This window comes from Drosophila biarmipes, chromosome 3R, assembly GCF_025231255.1.
Source record: "Drosophila biarmipes strain raj3 chromosome 3R, RU_DBia_V1.1, whole genome shotgun sequence".
Lineage (NCBI taxonomy): Eukaryota > Metazoa > Arthropoda > Insecta > Diptera > Drosophilidae > Drosophila > Drosophila biarmipes.
In genome coordinates, this window is record NC_066616.1 from 25,005,206 (window position 1) to 25,025,472 (window position 20,267).

At 41.9% G+C, this 20,267-nt stretch overlaps 3 protein-coding genes across 3 annotated transcripts; all 3 read left to right on the forward strand.

Moving 5' to 3' along the window:
• Window positions 1-13,503: 13,503 nt before the first annotated feature.
• LOC108024424 (uncharacterized) lies at window positions 13,504-14,754 on the forward strand. Its single transcript, XM_017094341.3, has one exon. It carries the CDS (start codon window positions 13,523-13,525, stop codon window positions 14,621-14,623), a length of 1,101 nt encoding a protein of 366 aa, XP_016949830.1. The 5' UTR covers window positions 13,504-13,522; the 3' UTR covers window positions 14,624-14,754.
• A 114-nt stretch (window positions 14,755-14,868) lies between these two features.
• On the forward strand, window positions 14,869-17,048 carry LOC108024383 (seminase). Its single transcript, XM_017094287.3, has one exon. It carries the CDS (start codon window positions 14,889-14,891, stop codon window positions 15,804-15,806), a length of 918 nt encoding a protein of 305 aa, XP_016949776.1. The 5' UTR covers window positions 14,869-14,888; the 3' UTR covers window positions 15,807-17,048.
• On the forward strand, window positions 16,314-16,958 carry LOC108024302 (uncharacterized). The gene has a single exon (XM_017094204.1). The coding sequence runs from the start codon at window positions 16,314-16,316 to the stop codon at window positions 16,956-16,958; it is 645 nt and encodes a 214-aa protein (XP_016949693.1).
• Window positions 17,049-20,267: the final 3,219 nt, after the last annotated feature.

A 20,267-nucleotide genomic window follows, 5' to 3' on the forward strand; every position in this document is an offset into this window, starting at 1 on the left:
GCGAATTGCAAATTTCAAGTGAATTTCGCACTTTTCAATCTAAAATTTCATTAATTTCAGCGATGCACTTACACTGCAAATTAGAGAGTATTTTCTCATTTAAATTTAATTTGGATTTAGTTCAACTTTTTTATCTGAACCACAGAGGGAATAAATTTACGATATGGCATATCAAAGATTTTCTATAGTTAATATTTAACATATTGTGTCTATAAAATTTGTTTCCTTTCATATTCGAGTTCTTAACAAAACATGACTAACTTAGAAACTAAATGGTCAATAAAATTATTGCCAAATACCTTTTTTTTAATATTTTATTTTAATAAAAAGTAAAGAAAATGTTCTTAGAAAAATGCAATCTTTTATAAGATTATGAATGATTCTCTAAGAGATTCGTATCTAAACATGGTTACTAAGACCAGAGTACCACTTACCTATATGTCTCATTGTTTTTCCGTGAATATTTTTGTTTAAATACTTACCTAGTACCTTTTTTTTCCCAGTGCACTGGCTCCATTCACGAAATGCTTCCTTTACTGCTGCTGACCAAACACTCAGTCAGCGGGCTCATTATTTTTAGTAACTGCCTTGCTGCATGTTTATAATGCGGCTGCACATTTGGTTTTTAGTAATTCTGGATTTGGCTGATATTAGCCTGGCTGCGGTGGTCCCCACGTGTATTTCTATATTTTTCCCCGAAAATATATATATGTGCTTTTGGTTTTTAGAGGGGGGGCTGGAGCGTAACTACACATTTGCTCCATGTTTGCCGCCGCTGTGCTGCCTGGGCCCAGGGAATACTTTAATGATGTTGTTTTCTTCGAATTTCAGTTTATTTATGCAGTCATGTGTGCCGCGGCTTGTTTACCAGGCATTGCATTATATAATTTCAGTTTGCAAAATCAACATGTGGCAATGGCTGCTGTTGGTCATGCTGCCTTCTGGCTCACATGGCGTATATGGCGTACATGCGGCTTTGGGCCACACTCTGTATGGCTGGCCGTATCGTTATTGGGTTGGTTCCCAGTTTTTAGTATTCAGTTTCCAGCTTTCGGATCCCAGTTACCCAGTGTTTGCGCACTCGGAGCTGGCACACACACACCCACACAAAAAGCCGGAGTCGCCCCCGTGTGCGAAATATAAATGAATTTGTTCAGTCGAAGCGCGTTGAGTTCTTGGTGCCATTCAAATTGGTCCCGCCCCCCATTTCCAGTGCCATTTCAGCGCCCCCCTCTGCACCTGACACACAAGGCAAGGCAGCCACCGAAAATTTCATATTCATAATTTAATTAAATTAACATTTTGTTGAATTATGTACTTACATGACTGTGGCACAAAATATGGTTTAGGCATGGCACGGCATGTCATGTGTACGGCCCAGGGGATTTACGTCTTTGCCTGGTTCCCCAGCCCGCGGAATTTCACCCATATTGAATTGCCTCCGAGTAGCCAGGCAAAATATTCCCATGTATTTGTTTGGGATGAGTGCAGCAGACCAGAAAACCCACATAAAAGTGGGTTACGCAGAAGAATGGGGAAATAAGTGATAGTAGATGAAAGCTAGGGCCCTTGGAAACCGATTAAAAACGAAATGAATATAATATGATGTTTAAATACTTCATTAATAATGAATAACAACTAACTTAATCAATGTACTGCGATGTACATTTAATGCTGTAAATACTAATACTTTTATTACTTTCTATACAAGTGACATGTCATAGGTGACTTTTGGTATTCGATAAAATGTGTTTTTTTTTAAGATTTTACATCAAAAATTCTCTAATTTAGTCAAAAGAATAAAACTTGATATTTATAGACTGAATATGTTCATCCTTTTAAAAGGACACAGCTTAGATGTCTGTAACAGTGCCAAAAAACAAGCAGCAACATCCGGAGACAAGTGTTTAAATTACATACGACATTGTTCGAATTTGTTTATCTTTCGATTTTTTCGCCAGCTTTGTGTCATTGAAGGCGCTTTTGGCAACGAGACTGAGACCGAGACAGGCCAAATCGAACTCATACTCACCTGACCATTGTCCTGCAAGGCAAGGATACTCGGGAGATCGAAAGGATGGGGTGGAATGGACTGGGATGGGATGTGTCACTTGTAGCAATTTGAAGTTTACAGGGTCACTGGGGACCTCGTTGGGGACCTCGTTGCCCATAAAGGATGGCAAAAACTTAAAGACAATGGCAGGCAGGCGGACGTAACAAAAACGTAATCTACTCAGCAACTTACTTTGCTTATACTACACGGATGGGGATCTGAAATCAGTGTTTGCGGATGTGGAAGTGGCTATGGATGGGGCTGGCGGTCTCCCTGGGTTATTGTCTTGGGCAGCTTCTTCTCTCCTCTTCGATTCGAGGACGACATACGACAAGTTTTTCGAATAAAACCAATACAAGACGCTGGCGACACACTTAAGTATGAACAAATAACAAACTAAATAAAATGCCAAAGACACCAGCCCGAGGGGGCTTTGAATTGGCCCGGCCAGCAACAATAACAGTTTGGGGAAGGTCTTAGCCGGGCTATATCTGTATATACCAACCCATATATATTTATATATGAAAATCTGCTTTAGCTTTGTGGAAAAAAAAATTGTATTTAATTTTTGGTTTTGTTTTCCCTGCTTGCGGACTGTGTTTTTATTTTTGCATACAGCATCAAAGTTTTTGCTGCTTGAAAATGTGAAGCAGATAAAAATAATGGAAAAGTTTTGCTCACTTTTTGTGAGGAAAGTAAGAAAGTGAGAAAGTGGATGATGGTTTCCCCTGCCAGTCCATATAGAGAGCAATATGCTACTGTTCGGCTTGGATTCCCCGACTTTTTGGCCTGCAAGTGGCAGCGTCTTACGGTGGCAACTACTTAAAGTTCAACTTTGGCTTAAGCACTCGCTGCAGGCTGCAATGCCTCGTTGGGGGGTGTGACACCTTTTTGCAGCGGTAACAAGGCCACTTTATTTATTACCCTACCCGGTTTCTTTGTTTCCACTCCGGTGCTTAGCCCTGAATCACGGCTTTTTATTGCCCACGCTGCCTGCCCTACTAAGCTGCAGAGTCCTTAGATAATAATCCGGCTTTCCCTAGCCTCGCCTAATAATAAGTGACAAAGGTGCTTGGCTTAGTTCAGCTAATCGGATCGGAGGTTCATTGAGTGCATTCGAACCAATTAAATGCTCACATGCTGATGATGAACCGATTCTATAAGTTCGCTATAAAGGAGAGTGCAATGCCAGCGAGCTGGGAATCGCGTGAATTGGGATAATCCGCGGGTTTCCGAAGGGGGTACAGCATTTGCAACACCTAGGAGTAGTCTCACCTGGCTGAGAGTGCACCTGTGTGCGGTGCTGTGTCGGTGTGAGCCACAATGGCAACTAATCAGCTTTTTGTGCAACACGCGCGAGTGTTGCCCAAGGTGGTAATGGAATGATTCGGCTCTGGATTTGCCTGCCAGACTACACTTAAGAAAAGGTATAATCCAAAGGAAACTATTTTGACAGCATGGTATTATAGCAAATATTACAGAGTTATATCAAAATAACTCTAACGTTTATTAACAAAATTCCTAACAAATTAGTTATTATGTGTCTGCTCTTTTTTTCTTAAATAAATATATAATCAAAAAAAATATAGTTTACAAGTGCTGTATTATTATTTTTCGGCACAACTTTTGAAATTCTATTCTGGAAACAAAAAAAAATAATATCATTTAATATTTCTTATGTAGATAGGATGGTATTTTAACTAATGATATTTTTCTGAAATAAAAATGTATAACTATTTAAAATTTAAAAGTCCTTAGACTTCAATCTCGTTCTAGAAGTGTAAACTTACTCTTTTGGTAATATAATTTTCGAAAACTCCTGACTCTTTGAGGCCTCAATCTTCTCCGTGTGCACCTGCAACTTTTCAGTTGTTTCACTTTGGGGAGCTGAATTTCACTCGAAAGAGGCAAGGCAGTGAACCGTGTGGGTAGTACCCCTCAGGAGCACCACCCCCCACTGATTGCACCACCCACGGCACCACCCACTGCACCAGCACTCGTGGCTGTGATTTATTTACCGTTGAAATTATCTTGTTTTGCGGTTTGATGCATCGCATTGCCAAAGTAACTTTATTTTGCACTCGAAACCTTTTTGCACTGCACCGCGCAGAGATAAAAATTTACGTTTCGGCTTTCATTTTCTTTTTGTGTGTTCTTTTTTTTGAGTTTTCTGAACGTTTTTTTTTTTTTTTTTTTTTTTCGTTAGCCCACGCTCCTCACTTTGTGTTGCTAACTTTTCAACTAACGTCGACTTGGGTGAAAATTGACTTTGCAGGGATCCTGGGATACGGATACCGGGAATACAGGGGACTCCCCCGCTCTGCTAGGCGTTCTTTTAGTGCATAAAACTTTTGTGTTAGACTATCAATATTTGCGCCTGTGAGGGCGGACTGTTTATCTAGCTGCAGTTTGAAGTTTGTGTGCATGCTGCGGTCGAGCTGGGGATTCCGGCTTCTAGATGGGTTGCGATGGCGAAAACGCAACACTTTAGTTTAATTGGTAACCAGGCGAGCTGTGTACATTTTTAAGTAAGAGTTAATATTTAAGGGCTTCAGTTCGGTTCGGCTTGCTCTGCTAATTTGACACTTGAATCGGAAAGTTTCCGTGGACAGCGAGAGTTTTGGAGATTCCGGCTTACTGGTCAGGCCGCATACACGAAAATGCCATATCAAAGCCGACCACACGCGTCACAATCACACACTCCCAGGGGGGCGGGGGAGAGTGTGTGTTTTTCCAACCCCCCACCCCCCCCGCTTCGGCACACACACCCAGGCAAATGAGTGTGACACCGTGTGTTTATCATGCTTAAATAGCTTACACAATTATAATAATCCCCACTGCCACTAAACGCAGACAATGTCCATGGAAAACACACACAATTTTCGGTCCAGCACAATGGGACAATTGAAAATCAATTGTCAAATTAAGTTATTGAATAAATAATAATTAAAAATGACTATCTTGTTTTTAGTGGATTTAAATTTTGCATTTCAATTACATTTTTATTCGACGTCTGTTGGCCTTACAAACTTCAATTGCTTAATGCAGCCCATGGTGGCCTGGCAGCCGTTTGTTTGTCCAACTATTTTTGTTTGCAATTTATTTGAAAATTGAATATAAATTATTTACTAAAAAAGCGGCAGCCGAGGCAGGGGGACAAGTGAGAGAGTGGCCAACAAAGGCGGAACATGGCTCTGTAATTTTAATTAAAACAAACAAACGAGCACACAGGATGGCGAGAACTACACGGATCGGTACTTAGATATTGAATACATGCATATATGTAGGAGCCATGCCGCAGGTCCTGGCCGATTATATTCTAGTTGTATCGTTCAACTTTTGCCCATAACTGTTGGCCGGGTCGGCTCACGGGGGTTGGGGGTATGATTTGTTTGTTTGTTTGCTGTAGCTGTCATTATAAATTTCATTTCAGCCAGAACGGAAGTGTCTGTGTGTCTGCGCGCTTGGGTTTACCAATTTTAATGAGGTGATATCGGAACTTTCAGCGGGTGCCATGCGAACCCACTCTAATTGGCAAAACAAAAAGAGTGTGTGCATTGTGAATCAATGATGGAATTGAACACATCGGACCTTTAAGCAGAGCCCTTTGTGCGCCGCAATTTAACCGCATTGACCATTGATTGAGTTACAGGTTGTCGGGCAGCCGAACTATGCATATATGCTGAACGACGATGAGTGCTGGACGGCCAATGGTATTTGCACATTAGTCCAAATTCAATAATAATGGCAAATGCAAAACAGAAACTAATTGCAATTTGCATGCAGTTTCGCCAAACAGTAATTCAAATGCCATCTGTTTATTGAGTTACTTCGTAATTACAATGGCACACCGATATTGTTCGAGTTTTTGGTCCCTACCTGGGGGTCTTCGTCCTGAGAATGCCGAACTGTGCGGTCATTAAAGAATACAGTCTTGTTTTCTTAGTATATGTTAGATTTTAAAGGGATTTCCTCAATTTAAAATGGTCAAAAATGGTTAAAAGTTTTGTAGCTTAAAACAAAAACTATACTAGTTTATCTTTTTAATGGTAAAATATGATAATTGTTAAAATAAATATTTTATTTTTAATTTTTAAACGCCATCTGTGGAGTAAAAAGTTCAATTGCTCTAGCAAACCGATTCGAAGGCCAAAGGCAGGCCATTCTTGCTCAGGTCCCCGAAAACTTGCCCATGGATTATGGCCCAACTATTGGCCTGACCAGTAATATCATAAATTCATTACCCGCAAGGCAGCTGGCCACGCCCCCCGTCCTAGCCGCAGTAATGAGCTTTCACATTTTCACATTTCAGCAGAGCAGCTCATCATCAGCCTGCCTGTTGGCCGGCCTGCCCTCCTGCCACGCCCCCATTACCGGGAATGACTATTGAAAAACGGTTGACCAAAAATGACGCGCAAATGTTGGCAACATTAAATTAAAGCGTCCGTAAACTGGCTCAAACCGCACGCGAAAATTTATGCATATAAATCAGGCAACGTGGCCCGCTCGCTGATTGACGTGTGCCCGTCAAACTACTGCTAATTTGTCGGGGGGCGAGTTTAGGACACCGCCACCCACCCACCTCTTTAAAAAAACGTATAGAAAAAATGGGGGAAACAACCAAAACAAGGCAAACGCGGCCAAGCCAAACCAAAGCAAACAACAACAGCGGCCCAGCAGCTGGAGCAACTGAGTGTGCGAGTGTGCGAAATGTGCCGAAATTCCATCAAAGCGACGTTTTACGGATAAAACATTTGCATATTTTGATTGGACACGCCCAGTTGTGTGTGCACAGTGGGCGCAGCGGGCAAACAATGGGACGACGGCGCTTTTGGGGACGGTTTGGCTCGGCCCGGCATGCAGCTAACAAACTGCGACGTGCGCTAGGCTCGGGCGGCAGCAAGAGCACTGAAAAAAATATAGTATTTAAAATAAATATATATAATATTAATACCACTTCATATTCCAAGATACTTATCTGGCGACACAATACAAAATATATTAAATTCTATGGCCTAATTTGAGCAATAATAACATATGTAGCATAAATAGAATATTGTATAAAAGTAGAATAATGTATAACAACAGGATCAACCACGTCATACTTAATACAATAATTTTGATTGTTTAGTTTAAAAATATTTTGGTCAGGGTATAAGTAATTAGACATAATGTAAGGCATATTTACTCTAAACGTTTTTAATCTTAAAAAAAATATTTTATAATAAAACCGAAATGTTAGGATTATGTAAGATTTTTTTTAAGTGAGGAGGTAGCACCATCAGCAACACAATGGCGGCAACTATGGCCGCGATAAGGGAATCGGGAATCGGTTGTGGTGATCCGGGGATTCGGGAACTGGGGTCTCCCGACTGGACACGCCCACTGGACGAAGGGGGCGGAGCGGTCAACTCCCTGACTGGTCTATCATGCGGCTGACGTGACGTGATGCGGCAGCGATTTTTACACTTTGCACTTTTTTTCACAGCCCAATACCCAGGGCATTTTAAAATATAAGAGGTAGATAAGCTCTGCAAGGTACCTAAAAAATAGTTTTTAAATTTAAAATGCAACCTCATGACAAAAAAAACCGTTTTTGTTGAACATAAGCAATTGTATAAATTTTTTCAAGATAATAAAACACAAATAAAGAAAAAGTTATCTTTTTATTTTAATATAATTTTTATGGATAATCAAAGTTAGTAGTCTCTTCTTTTTGGTAAACTTATTATATGTTTTTATAATAATTATTATTTAGCTTTTTGATTATAATAACTTATATAGATTGAAAAATTACTTTCATAAAGATCCCATTTTAAGTCTACATTAATGTGTTATTATATTAATTCACATTGGTCTAGACCTAGTCTGATTTATTTTCACATTCATGGCTCTATAAATGTTATTTCATATACCATAAAAAATGGGAATATTAAACGATTAGCTTTAAACTATCATGTTTACGCAGCCCTTCCTCGTCGATTACTTGAATGATTTCCAGCATTTACGGCTTCCGATTTCGCCGGTCAGTGGCTCTTTGCTTTACTTTTGTTTTAAGCGCGCTTTTTAGTTGAGCTCCCGCTTTTTTTCGTGGCATTTTGGCGTCGTCATCCGTCGCTGTCGTCGTCGTGGGCAATAAATCTTCATTTTCGCTATTAAAATGTTGTAATATTTTCGCTTGTTTTTTAACGCGCTGCCGATTGTCCTTGTCGTTCTGCTGGCCAAAAATATATTTTTGGAGTTTTGGTTTAAGGACCGCACAGTCGAAGCCGTAAATAAAAAATAGAGAATAAAAATTGAATTGCTGCCTTAGTTTTTTATCCGCCCGATTTTTATTTTATTTAGGGGTGCCGCTTAGATTTTGTGTGCTTCTAAACGGATTTATGGCCGTTCGTAATTGATCTTTTGAGCGAAATTGCCCCGACGATAAGCTTTCCGATGGCAACTCGACTTTAATGCGAACCCATCTGAAAACGGGCGACTGCTGATGTCATTGCTGACGCATTGCGTATACGCAGCGTGGCGCTGCCATTAGTATGTGGTCTTTTCAGAAGGGATTCGTCGCCGTTGGTTCGGCGAATGTAAAATGCATGCTGCTATCGTGCTGCGTCGACCCTTATTGCATTAAAATATTTGACACAATTGCAGCTTTATGGCAATTTGCAAATTGCACTGCCACCCGTGGAGTTTCGCTTTTGGCTTCGGGTTCGACTTTGTCAGGTGCACACAAGCTCGCATTGTGTCAGCTGTGTCATTTTGAATAATTTCCGAGTGCGTGACAACATATTTTTTCCATCGCCTCGCATGCAAGTCAATCAATTTGGTTGGCGAGAAATAAATTGATAAGTATTCATACTTTACGGGTTTTTATGAATGCATTTATATGGCACAGTTTTAAAGTTTTTGTGCTAATAAATTGAATGAATTCCTATTAACGACTGAAGCCGTGAAATAAATTCACCAAAATTCGATTCACAGCCGAACCGAGGGGGGTCATAAATCAAACTGTCTAAAATGGCATACATAAATTTTCATACTGGAAAAGGCATTTGCGATGAAATTAACACGCTGCGGCCCAGGACAACGTATCGTTGGCTGTGATTAATGCAACGCGGCGTATGCGTAACGTTTCGCTAGCTGTCTTTATTAATGGACGCTGATTTGCACATAAAGCACAGCACATACGTATGAGCCGGGCGATAAAATGTGGCCGGGGGAGGAGATTTAAGGAGCAGGAGCAGGAGCTGGAGCAGGAGCGGGAGCAGCAGCGGGAGCAGGAGCCTACAAGGTGCTGGGATTAAACTAGATAGCTCGGGAGCAGCTCCCCTGGCTGCTTTCGGCTGTGGCTTCTTGGCTGGAGGAGCAGCCAGCCAGCCCGAGCTGCCTGGGCATTGTTGTACAGTCATTAAGGTGTAAATTATACCACTAATTAGCCATTAAGTAGCAAACGGCAGGAGGCAGCGTTTAAGCACGTACCTGCCAAAGCTAAACGAGTTCTGCGTGCTGTGAGGGACCTAGAACTATATAGAAGCAATAAAATTTAATGAGCATATTAAATGGGAGAGTGAAAGGTAAGTTGTAACAGATACATATCGAGTTTAAAGGCGCCTCCACCAGGCTTATCCATCTGCTCGTCTTTAATCCCTTGCCAGTAACGCTGCCTGTATACACATATCGAGCTGCAGAACAACAAAGCAAGTGCGAGAAAAACAGCTGAAATAGTTTGAAAAAATATTGAATTCTTGAGACATAAACAAAGTGAGGGGGAGCGAGCCATGGAGCTATGGCTATAGAACTCCGGACTCTGCAGACTATTGAAGCAGAAAATCGAAAATTTATACAAATATGTTGAAAGCGCAGGGGAGGGCGGACGGGGAAGGAGCAGCAGTGGAAACCGGGAAAATAGAGCAGCGCTTTGGCGTTCGGGAAATGTGCAGCGGCGGCGGCAACAAAAGGAGCAGTAGTCCTTGTCTATGGCCAATGTGTTCCTGGCTGTGTGTGTTTGCCATGGCTAAATTTGCATTTATTTTCTGAGGGTATGTTCAAATGTGCAACGAACTGTGCTTGAGTAGAAGACAGGCGGAGAAGAAGAGCCAGTGCAATCAAAGACGAAGAACTGAGATCGCTCCTTCGTCCTGCTCCACTTTTTTCGCCCAGTTCAGCCGCCGGCAGTTCGTGTCCATTGCTTCGTTTGGCTCCCTTGTGCTCCCTTTTGCCGTGTCCATCTCGAAAACAGCACAAGACAAATGTACTCGCACAGCTGACCCTGCAGCCAAATCCAAATCCCGGCCAGAGATCCATCTGAGTTGTGCAGATCCACATTCACATTCGCATCCACCGAGTCGGCAACTGCCTTTGATTGCTTTTAAAGTGTTCTCTGCTCGAAATTGAATTTGCCATTAGTCGTTGGCAACTTGTAAATTCAAATAAGCTCAACCCTCCAGGATCCTCGTCGCCCACTGTTCCTGTGTTTTTCATTGCGTCATGCTGCATAATGAGCTGCAAAATCTTTGCTCGGCTTACATGGCGTGTGAGTGACATTTAATTTGCCGTCGACAGCGTTCGCATAAAACTTAAACAGCGCCCTGTTGGAAATCTACCCTTAAAGTAGTTAAATAATTGGGGCTTAGTTTTGATGGAAAGGTTAGAGTTGCCCTGTAGAATAGAAGAGCGTATTGATTTTTATGTAATGTTAAACAAGAAATGCGGAAAAATGGAACATGAAAATGGGCTAAAATTTTTAGTCTCGTGTAAAGAAATATTTTAATGTACATGATTAGAGAGTTCAATAACAAATTCAAAAAGATATCTTACATCAAAATCAGTCAGCAATTCCTCAAGTTATAGAATTAAGAAGTGCAGTTTTGGAGTCCTGTACTGAATGCCCCTGGAAAGTGCTAAAAAATCGAACATGAAAATTGGTGAAATTTTTGAACCTCTCGAAAAATAAATATTTTAATGTAGATGATAGAGAATTCAATTCCAAATTCAATGAGGTATCCCACATCAAAATCGGTGTACAAAACCTCAAGTTATAGAGTTAAGAAGTGAATTTTTGTGGTTCGGTACTGAAAGCCCCTGGAAATGCTAAAAAGTCGAACATGAAAATGGGTGAAATTATTGACCCTCTCGAAAAAGAAATATTTTAATGTGGATGATTAAAGATTTCAATTAGAAATTCAACGAGGTATCCCACATTAAAATCGGTGCACAAAACCTCAAGTTATAGAATTAAGAAGTGTAGTTTCGGGGTCCGGTACTGAATGGCCCTGGAAATGCTGAAAAATCGAACATGAAAATGGGTGAAATTTTTGACCCTCTCGAAAAATAAATATTTTAATGTAGATCATTAGGGAATTCAATTACAAATTCAATGAGGTATCTTACATAAAAATCGGTACACAATACCTCAAGTTATAGAGTTAAGAAGTGCAGTTTTGGAGTCCGGTATTAAAAGCTCCTGGAACTGGGTAAAAATAGAACAAGAAAGTTGGTTGAATTTTTTACCCTCGCCTATAAGAAATATATTAATGTAGATATTTAGAGTACCTAATTACAAATTAAATTAAATATCCCATAACAAAATCGGTTAATAATAACTCAAGCTGTAGAATAAAGAAGTTCCATTTTGGGGTCCGGTACTAAAAATACCCTTGAAATAAAGAAAACTCGAACATGAGAATGGGTTAAAAAGCTCATAAAATGCGGAAAAATCGAACATGAAAATGGGTTTAATTTTTGACCCTTATTAGAGAATTGGCCGACAAATATATAGAAGTATCTCAAGTTATGAATTGATTACCTCAAAACTGTTTAAAGCAACTCCTAAAAAAGTTAAAATTTATTAACTACTTCCTTTATTCAAACAAAACCCAGAAACTTAATAAGAGGGGATTACGTTTAGACCATCCTTAATCAAATTGCGACCCGTCTTTTGTTTCAGATTTGGCGCTCAGCCAATGGAGATTATTTATTGGATGGCAGGCAGCTCGTAGCAGCACTAAAATCCGGAAGCCAACCGGATCTCCAGCACGCGTTTTACAGCTAATAATAAATGACCCGAGGTTTCTTGTCGTCGGCCACGTTTTTCAGCCGGGCACGTACGCATAAATTTCGACAAGGCCGTTGGATATCCTTTTTTTTGTTGCCCGAGCCAGGTGGGCTGAACCCCCTCCCGATGCCAGCCTTCGTCCTTTAGTCCCCTGGCGTTGGCCCATAAACATAATGACCAGCTATTACGGCCGGTCGGCTCGGCTTACAGGGCAGCAGAAAACACATGTTTGTCAGTCAAGTTATGTGCCAAGTGTAACATATTTTAAATAATTGATGAGCGAACCCGACCCGGCAGCCGTTCCTGGCTCCTGGTTTCTCTTCCTGCGGAAATCCAGAACCCGCCCGCCCCGCACTATGTATTTGCATGGAAAAGCCTTTGGCTGGCCATCAATTAGACGCACTGCCTGCCGACATGGCTGTCACTTTTTGCTGTCGACGCCAGAGATTCAAGAGGAGCGTCGGCTGGAAATGCCTTTGGCTCATCCGTTTTCTTGCCGCAGGCGGTGCATACATTACAAACACTTCAATTTCCGTCTGCCAGTCAGACGGTCCACTTCAGAAGTGGAAGCCATGGCCGAAGCCAAAGCCAAGGCCTGATTCTGATTCTGAATCAGTTCTTTTCGCCCAACCCCATCCCCCGAGCCCCGAGCCAGACAACTGTAATCAAAGCAAATTAATTATCTATGTCCTCCGTTGTACGCCGCCTTTTTTCCCAGCCATCTCGCTTATATACTCGTACCTTTCAAGCCTTTCATGTCCGGTACAATGTCGTCTGGCGTTGTCAGGACGCTCCACTCGGTCCACTCGGCTGTCTGCCTCGATGGCAGGCGGCAAAAGGCAAGAGTTAAATGACGGCCATTGATGCCTGGTTTATAATTCAATGTGCAGCCGCACTCCAGAGCACATACTCATCGTCGAAATACCAGCAATATCACCAATTCCCTCAAAGAAAGTCTGGAAAAAAGTGCAAATGCCAAAACAATGACAGACACGGCAAATAAAGGACCTTCTCGGAATTATAGGAGAGAGAAGTGCGAGATGAGTCTGCCGATTGGCTTTCGTCTAAATTTTTAATTAATATTTCGAAGGGTGCACTTGGAAAAATAACTATAAAGGAAAATATTACAGAAAATATACTTCTTCTAATTTTAGTAAATATTTATAAATCTAAATTTTGTATATTTTGGTCAAAAAATAATTGAAAAAGTAATAAACATTAATAGAAGGAATTTTTTGTTAACGAAAATAAAATATATTAGATTTTATATTATTATAACCTAAGTATTCTGCACAACCTTTTTTAAAGTGAATAATTTTTTATGCTTAAAGTGAATCTAATGAAGTAAGTTGACGAAATCCCCTTTACCATGGTGAAACCCCATCATTTCCCCAGCTTACCGCCAGTTTTGTTTCAAAATGCGTCTCCCAATCACATGCATTTTGCTCATCGTGGGGCTGGACTATAGTGCTTCCATGTGGATAAAGAGATACGTTGAAAACTACCATCGTCCTACGTACCGCAATCGTGCCCACAGCTCCAGTAAACACGTGGACTACAATCGAGAGGCTCTCGAGAATCGGGGCAAATCGAGAACTTTAGAAACCCGCACCAGGACTCCTTTTGATGCCGCAAAGGACGTGTCGTACTACGTAAATGTCTTGAACGAGGGATCTGTGATCTGTGCAGGCGCTCTGATCTCTCACAGGATGGTCATCACATCGACGCACTGCTTCTTTGCCACGGGAGTAGATGCGACTTACGAGTTTACTGCGAAGAAAATGACCATACTGACTGCCATTGATTTCGCGCCGAATACGGAACCCCACCAGGTCAAGGCCTTCTTCATGCCGGTGAACCGGGATAAGCACTTCATCAACCATGTGGCCCTGCTCGCCCTGGCCGAGAAGCTCGATAGGACGAAATATCGGTATATTCCCCTGAATCGCCGTAAACCCAAAATGGGTGATGACGTTAAGATGGCCTTTTTGGGACCACCTACTTATAAGGTCACTCTTTACAACACCCGGGTTTTCGACCACGATCGTTGCCATGTCCACTACGGTCTCAAGGACTTATTCCATGTGTCCACCTTCGAGCCGGACTTCTTCTGTGTGAGGAACAAGAAGCACTCGATTAAGAGCACCTGCAGCACCCGACCCGGAGATCCCTTACTGGTGGATAACAAGCTGGTGGGGGTTAATATATATGGAGAGCACTGCGACGAGGACGATGACACCACCAACATGGACATATACCTACCGATCAGGGTAGTAATACCATTCATCCAGATGGCCACGGACGCACTGAGGGCTTTCACTGGCTCGGGTCCCTATAATACCTCTTTGAAGGGTCCGCTTTCACCTCTGCTCCAGTCCTTGGCCGATAGAGAACCCAATATTTATGTTGGCGCCCATGTTCCCCAAATTCCCTTCGACAGTGCCCTCAATGGTGGAACCCCTGATGATGACAGGGCCTCAATTGAGCACCATGTTGAACAAGCTCCCGAATATTATTAGTTCTGTTGAAAACACAACTAAGGATATGGGCTTGATTTGATAAGGATAATTTCTGAGAGACATAGGGAACATATTTGTATTCTTCTTAGCTACAAAAATAAAAGTTTGTTTAAATAAATGGTAGAAGTTAATATTTTTGTTTTCATTACAAATATACCGTAATTGGCATTGAAAATCAATTGTAGGCGTCTCAAATAGATTATGTAACTTTATCGCAAATTGAAAAATATTATATAGACAGTACCAGCGGATTTCTTCAGCCAACATGCTACGTCCACTCTGGATTTTAGGATTTGTAATCCTGGAACTTGTAGTCCTAGGAAATAGGTCGGTATCAGGCCAAATACATTACCATCGCTATATGTTGGGCGGCTATAAGGCGCAGCACAATCCAAAAACCCAAATGGACTACAAGAGAACTCATCATGCGAAAAATGATGCTGAGGCGGTACCAGGTGCTTCAAATGGTAGTGTACATTTTGGCACCTCCAAGGAGCCCGTGGTGAGGTTGACTAAGTCGGGAAAGAAGGTGCTGCTCCATGAGCTAATGGTTCGTATCTATCAACACAACAAGTACATCTGCATGGGAACTGTGATTTCCGAGAAGCTTGTGATTACCGCATCCACCTGTTTCGACGACCATAGCCCTGATGTGGTCTCGATGAAGATGTACGACGATGAGATCCTCGATGGGTTCAGGTATCCCCTGAACAAGACCTTTCTGAAGGGTGCGGATCCTCTGCTGGTCGCCATCAAACTACCCAATTCCCCCCACAACTCCAGTGTAATGGGCGACACAGTGAAGCTCTGCGACATGGAACTGCAAAACTACAGCCCCGTTGAGTTGCCCCTTTGGATTCGAAGTCGCCACAGTATTCACTCGCAGATAACGTACATAAAGCCCATCGAGGAGTGCCGGCATCGCCTGAAGGATCCCAAGGGAGTGGTGGCCACCGGCACTATGATCTGTGTGAAGAATATGAAGTATACTGCCCTATGCCAGCACGCCGTTGGGAATCCCCTCATTCACCACGAAGAGATATGTGGCATCAACGTGGCGGGTCATAACTGCCCCGCCTTCACAGGAGTCGATCTTTATATTAGGGTCTACGACGCCCTGGACTTCTCTGTAAGAGGCATGGAAATCATTAAGGACTCCCATATCGAAGATACAATATTGTAATTATAAAATAAAAACAATACAGTTGCTATAAAAATTCGGTAAAATATTTAAATACCGTAATAAATCCATTAAGAGTCGGAATCGGTTTCATTTTCTCATTAAAAGTCAAGTGAAATATGAGAACAAGTCAGTTTAACACATAGATTGCCATGATTAAGGTGGGCATATTCTTGCTTTTGGCCTTACTAAGCTTTAGTGCAGTCGAATCAGGAACAAAACATCTGAAGATGCATTATAAGAATGGTGACTGGCGTCCACACTTCGGCTACAGACCCAGTCACTACGGAAACAGTCACGGTTGAGTCCATCAGTACCTTTAAGATTTAATACAAGGCGGTTTACTATATAAAAGATGTAAATACCGTTTAAAATTTATAATAAAGGAAGCCCCTTATCATTCCTCAAATCGGTTCCATTACCTTTGAAAATAGGCGAGTCAAATCTCAGGCATTCAAAAGGCCTCTTTTCATTCCTTTAAATTTAGTTTTGTTATTGATCGGTTTAAAAATGGTTAGATTTTTTCTGGCTTTACTAGGTTTTAGCCACGTCACACTTTTGCTGGCTAAACTGCCTTTGGAGGAATACCTGGTGCGTCTGATGGGTAATGGCAAGCTCATCTGCAGCGGAATCATAGTGAATCGGCGACAGGTTTTAACCGCTGGTTATTGCAGGCCAGAGCGGTACACAGAGAACATAACTCTGGAACTTCCCGAGGGCTCTACAAACACTGTCGCAGGGAGCACTGTGTCCAAAGATTACACAGCTGAAGATGCCAGTGATTTGCTAGTTCTACTTCATTTGAGCAAAGAACTGGGGGAAAAGTTTGGGGATCCGCCGCCCATTTGCCAGAATCGACCGCCGATAAACGAGGAATTGCAGTACTGGAGCTGGAATGGAACCATTCTGCAGAAGAAATCCACTCCGCAGTCCTCGCTTTTGGATTGCAGGCGTGAAATCAAGGATCCCGATGGTGTGGTCATCGGCAATGATACCGTTTGCCTGAGAAACAAGCAGGTCTCCGAGGGTTGTGTGAGGAGCTTTGGCATTCCCTTTGTGTGGCGCAACACCTTCTGTGGCATCAACATTCTGGGACATAATTGCCAAGTTGCCAGCAAGGCGGATATATTTGTGCGACTGCGGAAGACCAATTGATTTAAGAAATTTAAGTACCATTTGTTACTTTCCCATATTAAAATGCTGGTGCTAAAAATGACCTAATAAAATTATAAGTCCCCATTGTAACTAACAAGTGTCATTTCTACTTTTTAGATCTGTTTGAAGTGGTCAAATATTATCATAATCGCCTTAGTTATTGTTCAAACTTGTTTCTTTTAAATTAAACGATTCCTGAAACCAAGTTCATACCTACGAAGATCAAATAAAAACAATTTTGTGTGTGCCACAAATATGACATTAAATTGTTCTGCCTCATTTCCGTTCGGCTGGCTGAGGTTCAATCAAATTAATGAAAAATTGCTGCTGCCGCCGCCGTTGCCGCTGCCAAATCAAAGTTGCCCCAAAACGAAGGGCCATTAAACGCGCAGACGCTTAGCAATATTTGCCGGGGAAAAGTCCTGTGGCTCAGTGTCATTGAAAAAAAAGGAGAAAAAAAACGAAACCCAGCTGAATGAATGAGAAGAAACTGTACAAACACTGAGATGAAGTGGCAGTGGCAGGAAAAAAGTACCTTTTGTATTGCAGCGATAATGTCATCAACTAAAGTACTCCGTCGGGCATAGTGAAAACTTCTAGTCAATCGCCATAAAGCAGCATATAATGTGGCGCGGAGGCTGGGACTTGGGAGCTCTGAAACTCACAGATACAGCGGATGTTGACAGGCGCATACAAACTGTGTAAACATCATTAAAATGGTTTTTCCTCTAAGGCCCTCGCTTCACCCCCACGAAATCGAAATGGAAAATCATTGAAATTATATTTCTGTCCATGTGTTTCCTTTTCCTTTTTTTAGATTTTCCTTTTTGATCTTCGTGCTGCGATTTGTCGCCCCTTGCTTGGGAACGAGGTCCTTGCAAATTAGCCACATATCACTTTATGGAAAAAGCACTTTGGTAAATTAAACTAAATAATTCAAGGGCGCGGCCGCAGTTCATAAAAAGGGGGCGGGGCATAACAAACAAATTTGCGCCTCGCCGGCTTTTCCTTTGTTTTTGCGAATATTTTCAACTGACACTCACGCACTCATAAGCGAATATGTTTGGCTGCAGCTGGATGTGGAAATGTTTGACAAGAAAAATGCGGTCTTCTGCTCGAGGGAGAACTCAAACAATGCTGGGCGCAAAAGTAATACCATACACAAAAAAAAAACATAAAATAAATTAAAATTTTTGATTAAATAACCTTTTTATAACTTTCTTAATTGTGAATAATTTAATAAGTAAATTGTAAAAAAATGTATCTTATTTCTATGTGCCTTTATTCTACATTTCAAAAAAGCCGATTATTTTATAACTCTAAAATATGTTATCAATTTTTTTAAGTGAATTTATTGAATATAAGTCGGGGAAAGTAGGGTTACAAATATTATTTGAAAAGGCATAAATATTTTAAAGTTTTTATTAAAGTATACAAAATGTCGTAGGATTCAAATACCAATATTTTTAAACTTTGAATAAACTTAACAACATGTTCTTTAAGTAATATTACATTCCAATCCCAGATACTATTACCCTTGATGTTGTTATAATTTTGTTCAGTGCATAAAAACGCATTTATATGTGTGCGCACGTCCTTGAACCTCGTCTCTGCGTCTCTGGGTGTCTGTGAGGGTGTGCGTAAAATTTTACGATAATACGCAACAATTTCGAAATGAGTGCACCCTGCTAAGCGGCCTGGTCTGCTGCTGCCGAGCATTTCGAGTGCAAAGAAAGCAATTTCCTCAACATTCTTTATGGCCAACAGGAGCCGGCGGAAAGAGAGAACGAGAGGGGGAGGCAGGGGCACTCCTAGCTGGTTTTTTGTTATTATTTTCAAAGTTCCCTAAGCCGGCTGCTAATAAAATTTTAGAAGCCTGTGTTGGGCTATTAACATTATCATAACGCACACAGCCAGAGACAGCCATGTGTGTGAGTGGCCTTATAGCACACCCACTCACCCACACACCCACCCACTCGCTGGGTGACACACATTTACATGCCACTTAGGCATTGTCGCCCATTCCTTTGACTGGCGTTGCGTATACGCCGCGTGGTGCGTGCGCCTTATAATTCATTTATTGGCATAATTTCGTTTTATTTTTATTTGTTTTACGGCTTTAGCGATTGCCTTTGATAGGAGAGGAAAAGAAAAGACGTGGAAGTTGCGCAGAAAAAACGGCAAATTGAAAAGGAACATATTGAATATCGAATTTGGTTTCCTTGGCCGCCCTTGAATTTGAGCGCCTCAATTAATTGCTAAGCTGCACACGCGACCCGGCATACAATTAGGCAACCCAGGTGGGGCGTCCTGGGGATATCCCATCCAGTGCATTCATTACAAAGCACTTTAATTCTGCCCCCCTCCCCCGCCTGAGCGCATAGATCACGCCCGGCTTAATAAATTCCCACGCCAACGGCAACCGAAAACAAAAGAATCCTTGGACGTCGCTGCCACTCAGTGGGGGCGTATGTCTTACCTGGCACCAGCTGGAATTGCAGCTCCGGCTCCGGCTCCGGCTCTGTCTGCACACTTGTCTGGTCGGTTGGGACGTGACTGGAAAAATGCATTTCCGCTGCACGTAAAAACCGGGGAAAAGTTAGCACAAATACACGGCAAACCCGAGAGCGAAGAGGAAAACGAGAGGCACGTAAGTCAATCAGCAAGTGAACAGCAGCCACAGGACCTAGGACCAGGGACCAAGGACTGCCAACAACTAAGTATAACCCTAATGCAATGCGGAAGTCACACTCCAATTTGGCCCAGGCATGGCGCCTGATTTTGTTGCTAACTGAATGAGTTACTTCCGCTTTGCCTAACAATTTTAAATAAAATCACATCACACAAGCAGGGGTTTCCTCCTTCCTCGGCCAGCAGCAAACTCGGACGCTAACCAATATGGACAATGGTGTCTGTGGATGAACCATATACATTTTTCCCTTTTTTTTTCTCCTCTTCCCATGGATATATGGTGGATATAGGATGTGCCTGGTAACCGACGCGACGCTGGCCTTTGAAATATTTATGGCAGCAACAAAGGGCCATAAAAAGGCAATGCCAATATGCGAGCGAACCACTGAGTCTCGCTGGCCATTTGGTAGCCAATTTAATTCACTCCGGCGCTGAAATCCCCCGGGCAGCCTCGATTTATTTGCACTGAACTGATTGACATAGGAAATAGTCTATATTTGCAAGTCCATCATATTATTATGTTGCCCAGCAATTATGTTTGCCAGGCGATGGCGAAGGGGGAATACACAAATCAGCAGTAATGAGTGGGTGGAAAATTGTGCAAATCATTACACTCAA